Raw genomic sequence first — 9,069 nt, 5'->3', positions numbered from 1 at the left:
TTGGCTAAAGTTGCCCCCCACTGATACCACAGCTCAGCATTGTTCCTGATAGCACTGCTGGGAGCATGGGCTGAGACAGCTCCAGGGGGCTGCCGGTGTTTTAGCCACTCTGTCACCTGGCCCTACCCAATACGGCAGGGAGGTCTGCCAGCCGAAGTAGAGGCACAAGCTCTTGTTTCTGTTCCAGCAGCACACAGAGTTGAAACATGCAGACTCCACTCTCTGCAATATTCCCTAAGTGGGAAACAGGATAACTCACTCTTTCCTGCCTGAAAGCACCTGTAGGCCATTGCTCCTTACGTTGCTCAACCAAGTTGGTTGATAAATGTGTTTTAGAAAACAAACAAACTCTGTGTCAGATTAGAATGGTTATTAATTTTTTATTGGGAATAAAATGCACAAGAAAATATAAACCTCTGTGAAAGTGCAACATACGAGTCATATGAAATAACCTTTCAAGCAGGAGCAAATGCTACAAAGCACTAGAATATAAAGTGATTGCCCCTGATAGGAGAGGAGACCCCTGCTGGGCTTTGGGTGGCTGCGGAGTTTCTTATGCTGCTTCACCTTCACCCCACTGCTCTCCTTACATTGCTAATGTGTCTGTGTTCATGCTGTTGCAGCATCATGCTCTCCTGGAGTGTTCCCACATCCTTGAGAGATGCAGAGTCCCTGACAGTTGCCATTCCTGGATCCTTTCCCCACAGCTGGAGAAGTTTGCACAGAACGGCAGCCCTGAGTTATCTTTGTCTGCCTATAGGGTATCCTTCCTAAGACTGGGCAACAGCCAGTGAGAATCATCCCTGTTCACCCCAGGGGCGGGCAGGAGAGAGTCACCTGCAGGGACTCCTTTGCTCAGCACAGGCTGAAGCCTGTTTGCATTTGTTAATGAAATACAAACACAGTCTGAACCGGGAGCAAAGTCACTGTTGCCTGGGCTACAAGCTGATGCTTCTACTCTCAGTACTGCTGGGGGCCTGTGCAGAGTAACCCTGCCCCATGGGACGAGGGACAGAGAAGGGAAGGGTGCAGGGGGTGCTCTCAATAATGCTCCGTTTGGCTAGAGAACACAGACTATTCTCGCAGCAAAAAGCTTCGCTTAAGTGTTAATGCAGCAATTGCCAGGGGCGGAACAGTCTGGGGAGGCTGCGCGGAGACACCTTGATCGGGGGTGAGGGGTGGGGAGGGGGCTCAGGGCGGGGCACAAATGCAGACGGTGTTATGGCTCCACAGAGCTCACCCTCTCAGTTAGACAGGATGGGTCTAACACACCAAGGGTTGTCGCGCTACCAAGCAGCATGGGGATTGCCCCTGCCGTTATTTGAGTGTGCGTATTGGGGGGCAATGGGGAGTGGGAGAGATGAGTGTGTTTGGGGGAGGTGTGGGGCTGTGAGGAATGTGTGTGTTTGGGGGAGGTTATGTAGGGCTGGGTGTGTGTTTGGTTGTGAGCGTCTCAGCAAGGACTTGAACTGGAAGAGGAAAGTCATTGGCCGGTGGGGCAGGGCCTGTTTTTGTTCTGTTGTTTGTACGGTGCCTTGCTTGATGTGGGCCACCTCCATGATTAGAGCTCCTAGATGCTACTGTCAGACAAATAGTGGGGCTATCGTTGTAAGCATAAGGGGTGCAGAGAGCAGGGAGGGTGTTGGAGGAGTGAACACTGGGCTGAGTCAGGGACTCTGATCCAAGTGCTGTTTTTTGCGGAGATCAGTGAGTCCCTTTGTTGTGTGCAGCCAGTATGTACCGGGGATGTTAGATTGCAGCATTGGCTTGCCCCTGCTGCAGGACCTGGCCCCATCTGTCCCTGCCAGACTAATATCCTCAGTAGAAACTTCCAGACTCTCTTGTTATGATGATCTAAAGCTCCTGACAATGCAGCCTCACTGCATTGACTGAAACGGCTCAGCACTTGGCACCTGGTAACTGATTTAGAGGAAGGGACAGACCCATGGCCTGCTCGGAAACCACGTGTACACCCTCTGGCACCTGCACCTACAATCCACAGAGATTCGGCGATCGCTCCAACCCGTCAGAAATCTGCTACTGTTTCTTCCCAGCTCATTCTGAGTCTCTCCGCTCCTGCACTCCTGCTTGTGGTGAGCTGCACAGGAGGCTGGGTAACCACAGGTGTCGGGCTGTGTCTGGCTATGATTATAGTGACTGCTTGTCTCCCATTCCCTGCCCCTTGGGGAACGTTTCACCCCTTCCCTGCCCCCTTGGAAAGGGGTTTGCCCCTTGCAGCCCCAGCTCCCCCACACCTCTTTGGGAAGGGGTTTGCCCCTTGCAGCCCCAGCTCCCCCTAGAGCCCTGAGTAGGAGGCCTCAGTGGTCTCCGACCAGGTGGAATCCCTGCGCTGGCTCGGTGTCTGTACGTGTCTGCGCAGGAACTCGTGGCTCACGCAGCCCACGTGGCCCAGCAGCTCCAGGAACTTGTTGCGGAACTTGATGCCAACAAAGGCGTAGAGCAGGGGGTTGAGGCAGCAGTGGAAGTAGCCCAGGCTGGCAGTGACAGACATGGCGATGTCCAGGCTGGCCTCCCTGGCACAGTCCCGCCCCACCACCTGCAGGTCGATCAGCGTGTTTGCCAGCAGGGCCAGGTGGTAGGGCGTCCAGCACACGAAGAAAACCACCACCACTGTCAGGATGACCCGCATGGCCTTGTGCTTGTGGAAGCCCTGGGAGCGCAGCAGAGTGTGAATAATGCAGGTGTAGCAGTACAGCATGGCTGCCAGGGGCAGGAAGAAGCCCAACATGTGGTAGCAGATGCGCAGGGCCGTTTTCCAGTGCAGGGAGGTGCTGATGGAGAAGTTGTGGGAGCACAAAGTGATGTTGAGGCGATAGTCCTTCTTGACTTCCAGGTACAGGAAATCTGGCATGGTTAAGAGGACACAGACGCCCCAGACCACCAGGCAGCTGGCCACCATCAGATGCGACTTGTTCCTCTTGTACATGTGCACGGCATGGACGATGGAGAGGTACCGGTCGAAGCTGATGCACACCAGGAAGAAGATGCTGGAGTAGAAATTTATCTTGAAGATGGAGCCGACCAGCTTGCAGATGCCAGTGCTGAAGACCCAGCCGTGCACGGCCTGCACTGCCCAGAAGGGGAGTGTCACCACCAGCAGTACGTCGGCAAGCGCCAGGTTGAGGATGAACACGTCGGTCCCAGCCAGGGACCTCTTGCACTGCAGTAGCACAGCCATCACCATGCAGTTCCCGCATAGCCCCAGTGGGAATAGCAGGCTGTAGAGGACTGGCAGGAAGACCCTGTCAAAGGCCTGGATGCTCTTGGAGGTGCAGGGTGGCACAGAGCAGCAGGTGTCACTCTCGTTGTAGTAGTCAGGGGAGAAGCTGGTGTTCCCCAAAAACATGTCAGATAAATAATCTCCGCTGAAGGTAAATGCACTGTTACCCTAGACAGGAAAGGGGACATGTGAAAATCAAAGGGTTATTCTCACTCTGCATCCTTGGTTTCTCTGTTCCTGGCTGAAGGTGTCTGGAGCTGCCTACAGCAGCTCTCTACTCTGCAGCTGGTCTGCGAGGGGTAGCACCCTTTAGGGCTGCAGCCTTTGGGATATTTCAGCTTATTCCCTGGGCACACTGGGCAAAAGTGAAATCTGCAGCACTCTTGGCGTACAAGTACCACTTAACGTTATCTGTGCAACGAGGTCCAATTGATCAGACAGTGGACTGGGAGCAGGACTCCTGGGTTCTATTTCCAGCCTGCCATTGACTTCCTGCTGGACCTTGGGCAAATCATCTCCTCCTCTGTCTGCTTCTGCTTCCCCTATTGCCCTTCCCCTGCCTTGCTGTGAAGCTTGTACGTTCTTTGGGGCAGCAACCATCTCACTCTCTGCAGTGCCTGGTTGCCCCGATCTCTGTCAAGGCCTCTAGCTGCTACCATAACATTACCCCCATCAGTGTAACAATCTTGTCAACTGTTTGAAATGGGCCATCCTGATTATCACTACAAAAGTTTTTTTTCTCCTGCTGATAATAGCCCACCTTAATCGATTAGTCTCGTTAGAGTTGGTATGGCAACACCCATTTTTTCATGTTCTCTGTATATATATATATCTTCCTACTGTATTTTCCACTGCATGCAGCTGATGAAGTGGGCTTTAGCCCACGAAAGCTTATGCTCAAATAAATTTGTGAGGTCTTGGCTACACTTGGGGATTCACAGCGCTGCTGCGGCACCACTGCAGCGGCAGCGCTGTGAAGCATGAGTGTAGTCGCGCTGCCAGTGCTGCGAGAGCTCTCTCGCAGCGCTGTATGTACTCCACCTCTCCGAGGGGAATAGCTTGCAGCGCTGCGAGCGAGCGTGCAGCGCTGCAGGCGCTGATTACACTCGCGCTTTACAGTGCTGCACTTGCTGCGCTTGGGGGGGGCGTTTTCACACCCCTGAGCGCAGCAAGTTGCAGCGCTGGACAGCACCAGTGTAGCCAAGGTCTTAGTCTCTAAGGTGCCACAAGTACTCCTGTTCTTTTTGCTGATACAGACTAACACGGCTATCACTCTGAAACCCACTTGCAGTGTTTGGGGAATGAACTATTCACAGAGGGATGTTTGCACTCTCCCAGGTGTGTCTCAGTGCCCAGTGAGGTGTTCAAGTTACATGCTGGATGTAATGACACAAAGCATGTTGTTATTGTGTTTATTATTTTTCCAGGGCCACAGTACCCGTGGGGGGTGGGGGAACCTGCAATGTAATTCTAGCTGTGAGACTAGCATGGAAGGGGGTAATTGCTTGGGTGGGGGTTGGGAAAAGGGTTAAGGGGCTGTAAACTCAGGGGCCAGTCCTGCTCTCAGTGGGAGTTTGGCCAGTGGTGTTGCTGGGAGTTGGATGGGTTCCTTGAGACAAGGTAAAGTGACTAAAGGCAGTCAGTGTTTTTCTGATGGAACGGTTGCTGTCAAAATGCAGTTTCATTGAAATCTAAAGGTGTTGCAGGAACCTGTTGCTTTCCATGAATTATTTTTGACAGGAAAAAGTCTAAACATTTTGTTTTGACTTTTGTATTACAATATTACATAGGCATATAATATTTAATATGTTAATATCATACAAACCGTGCTGATGGTCCCAAATGGATATTTTTAATAATTTTTGTTTAATAAGAAATGTTGAAATTTCAGCTTTTGGGTCAGATTCGGAATGGAAATTTTTTCAAAAAGTCAGAAGATTCTGCGAAATGGAAATTCTGGTTGCAAAGGTGACTGAAAAACCATCCCCCTGAGAGCATCTAAACGCTGTCCACTTTAAGGTGGTTGCATTGTGCACAAGCACGCACACGCGCGCCCCAGGGGCAGTGGAAGGCATAATCTGTGCTGTTGCCTTGTGTTTGTATAAACGAGGTGGGTTTTTTTTTCTGTAGATACAAAGAGACGTTAGCACCCAGTACCCCAGTGAGAGCAGGACAGAGTTCTCCCCCATTGCCCCATCTCCTGTTGAGATCTGGGGAGAGTTCCCATGGCAGTTCTTCCCCCACTAGCTGCTCCCTTTTCCCTTGCCCCGCTGGGAACTGCTGGGTGCAGAGCACTTTGGAAAATCTGACCCCAGATGTTTGCTTTTCTCTCGGCTGGTGAGGGTGGGCAGACGCTGCCCTGGCACATGGTGTGAAAACCAGCACCTTGTGCTCTTCCCCAGGATGAACAAAGTCTGCATTGACTTTGATGGCTCAGATCCCAGCAATTTAACTTCTCAGAATGACACTTCCTCTTAAAGCCGAGTCACTGAGGGAAGCGATTGTTAATGATGGGACCAGGTCCTGGATGTGCTCTGTAGCCAAGCTCTCCTCCTTCAGGACACTGACCTTTGCGTCCCAGAACTGTACGCTCCATTCCCCTCTAAATCACCCTGTGTCCGTAACACAGAGCCCTCACTTGCACATTTGGTTTCAGCGATAGAGGCAATGTCCTTATTCGCCACACCCTTCAACAAATTCCCTCTTTAACTGCAAGACCCCCGAGCCTTCAGACACCCTGCAGACCATCCCTGGGCTGGATTAACTATTATTGTCTCGACACAGCCTGATACCTGACCCGAATCAGCAGATCTCTTTACTGCCGCCTCTATGGAGATGCTGCTCAGTCCTGCTCCCCCCGCCCCCGCTATGGTTTGAGTTCAGTCCTAGCTGACTCTCCTTGCTGATGGGTGTGCATGGTCACCCCAAACCCCAGGTGCTGTGTTTATAACTTCAGAGAGTTTCTCTTGGCTGATAACGAGCCCAGGTTACAGCCCCTGTCTCTTACCCAGTGTCCCGAGTGTACAAAGCATTCCCCGGGAGAATGAGCTGGAAGCAGATGGAGAGGGAATACCCTGCCTGGCAGGAATGCCGGTGCTGCCCGAGTTGGGATACACAGAGCTGTGTGTCCTTGCAGAAATGCCTGTTTTTATTGCTATTAAAGAGCAATGTGCATGTCTGGGTATAATAGTCTGACGCCTATTCGCCAGGGGGACAACGTTGCGGCAGATACCCTGCAAGGTGGAGGCTGCGGGGATGGTAAAAGCCCAGGTTGTTCTGCTGGGACTGGGACTGGGACTGTCACTCATTGGCATGGCTCGTGCTCCTGGTACCTGTCCAGCAGTTAATGTTTATTATCCCCCCGTAGTGGACAATGTCAATGCGACGGGAAAGCCTTCCCTTAGCCTTTGCGTTCATGCAGCCTCTGGCATTTCAGCCTCCAGGAACTAATGCAAATACAGTGCTCCCGAAAGATGCCAGATTGAGAGCCCTGGAGTCCTCTGTTCATCTGCAACCTGGCCGGTGGCAGCACACGCGCCCCTCCCAACCCGTCCTCCCATACGCTTGGCCCATGGGGATGGGGATGCTGTATCCAAAGCCCTTTAGTCCATGGTGACTCTGCCAAGGAGTGCCGGTGTGCTAGCCTGGGGCTCAGTTCCCAGCTCTGCCACAGCCTCCCTTTGTGCCCCTGGACTTGTCGCTTTTCAAACGCACCTAAGTGCTATCGGAATCTGATGTCTCACTGACTTTGATGAACGTCGCCCCAAGCGCAGTCCTTGCGCTGCCTCGCAGCACAGGGGCGAGTCGTACTGAAGCTGTGTCCTGTGCTTGGTTAAGGCACTTTCAGATGTTCCGAACATCTACAATTCAAACTGCCCGTAGCTAAAGTGATTTCCTCTCTAGACGGGTCGTTTTATCCACTGTGGTTGAACTTTACAGGGTTAATCTGCTTTGAGTTACAGAGAATGAGCTAAATTCATTTTTTTGAAGGATTGAGAAATTTAATTTCTCATTTCATAATTCAGAAACAGCAAAGGGATTTTCCTCAAACTTTCAAAAAGCAAAACAAAACGAAAAATCGCCCCAGATTTGAGCTAACAAGCATAGAAAAATTCAGCCTGAAAGGAAACTTTCTGACAAGTGTGGGGTTAGAATCTTTGCTTTTACTCACATTTATGCCTTTCACTTTAACTTCTCTGTTCAGAGACATCAGTTGGTCAAAATTAATGTTTAGACGAATGAAATTAATTACGAACATTTTTCTTCTATATATGAATGTTAATATTTCCAACCACGCCAAGGATGCACAGTTTAAAAGGATTTCTACATTTATTCACTTTTGTAATAACCTCAGTTTGGGATATTTTCAAATTTTAATTCCAACACTTAATTGACCTGTCTGTGTAATCAAATCTTTATTAGATTAGATTATCTACTCTAGGTGCTTATATTTTGTTATTTAGCTGAAGGATAAGGATTTTAAATGTATTTTTTTCACTTTTGGAATTAACCTTTTTGAATGAATCTTACTGATAATTTGACATAACACAACATTTCTGACATAAGTGTCTCTCCTAGTACAAGCCCCTCCATATTCCCCCTGTCTCCCCCCGATTTGTAAATAAAATAAAGATCTTCCCAATTATTTTATCAAATGTAAACTCACCAATTTATCCATGGTTGTGTATGAAGCACCTTTCTAGCATAAAGTGCTGGATGTGTCAGGCTTCTGAGAGAACTGAAGTGGTCTTTGATTCTGCGTAGACTTCAAGTATCTGTGGGTTTGAAGTTTGAGTGACACAGTCTCTCTTTCTCGGAGTGGCTGGAAGGAAGCAGCACACTCATTCTCAGTGTCTCCGCTGTTCAGTGACAGATGCAGATGAGCTCAGAAGTGACCATCCAGAGAGCTGGGGTTTCTGCCCTGCTGTGTGATACATACTCTGGCAGAGATGGGCCACTGCTCCTTGTGCCATAGTGTGCCTGGGATAAGAACTGCCAGGGTGGATTGTGAGCATTGCTAAAGTGCTTTCAAGCCCCTGGGTAGGTGGTGCTGGACATAGCATTTGTAGTGCTCAGGAAGATTGCTGGATTGATGGTCAAGGAGCATGGCGGCTTTTGCTCCACCACAGAGGAATAGGATGGACATCAGCCCATGTAAATTCCAATTGCACTGGCCCAGAGATTCCAAGGGTTGGCCATCCTCAAAAGTAAAATTTACAGCTCCAAAGAGTAAGATTCAAGGCCAAAGAGTGAGACTTTCCAGGTGGTGTGTTAGTCATTGCTTAACACAGGGACTCTCCTCTTTGGTCCTTGGTGACATCCAGTAGTCCAGGTTTTTAATCCAACCAGCACTTAATAGTTTGTTTTAAAATGTACACTGCTTAATATTGCACATGCAACACTTAAATGTCCCAATTCAAACTAAAGTCTAGGGCACGTGAGAATTCTCTATGCAAAGCAAACTAGGACAGCTCCCAGCGACACAGCGTATATTTGAAAGAAGAAGTCTTGCCTGCTACCAGGACAATGAAGGGCCATGAATTTGTCCAGTGTAGTTCTAATTTTGAACTGTATTTTGCAGAACCTACAAACTTTCAATCAAGTCCTCCTCATTTTTGGGCAAACTCATATTTTTTTTGACTGTCAAGTATTCACACACACACACACACACAAAAGCCCTCCTATCTCTCATGGGTGTCTAGAACACAGGTCTGTATTTCCATGGGTACCACAGTACACAAGCTTGGGAAGTGGCTTTCCAAGCTCTAAGCCACGTGGCTGAGGCCCTGGATATATTGTTGTCCATTTCAGCACCTGAGTAAAAATAT

The 9,069-nt window shown here is 49.7% G+C and overlaps 1 protein-coding gene across 1 annotated transcript; it reads right to left on the bottom strand.

The window, feature by feature from the left end:
- Window positions 1-360: 360 nt before the first annotated feature.
- CXCR3 (C-X-C motif chemokine receptor 3) lies at window positions 361-8,038 on the bottom strand. The gene is made up of 2 exons (XM_005289478.5): window positions 7,908-8,038; window positions 361-3,409 (listed from the first exon to the last, which is right to left on the bottom strand). The coding sequence occupies exons 1-2, from the start codon at window positions 7,917-7,919 to the stop codon at window positions 2,297-2,299; spliced, it is 1,125 nt and encodes a 374-aa protein (XP_005289535.1). The 5' UTR covers window positions 7,920-8,038; the 3' UTR covers window positions 361-2,296.
- Window positions 8,039-9,069: the final 1,031 nt, after the last annotated feature.

Source organism: Chrysemys picta, chromosome 20, assembly GCF_011386835.1.
Source record: "Chrysemys picta bellii isolate R12L10 chromosome 20, ASM1138683v2, whole genome shotgun sequence".
In the NCBI taxonomy this organism is placed as follows: Eukaryota; Metazoa; Chordata; order Testudines; family Emydidae; genus Chrysemys; species Chrysemys picta.
Note: the sequence above shows the minus strand (reverse complement) of the source record. Positions and strands in the feature narration are given on the sequence as shown.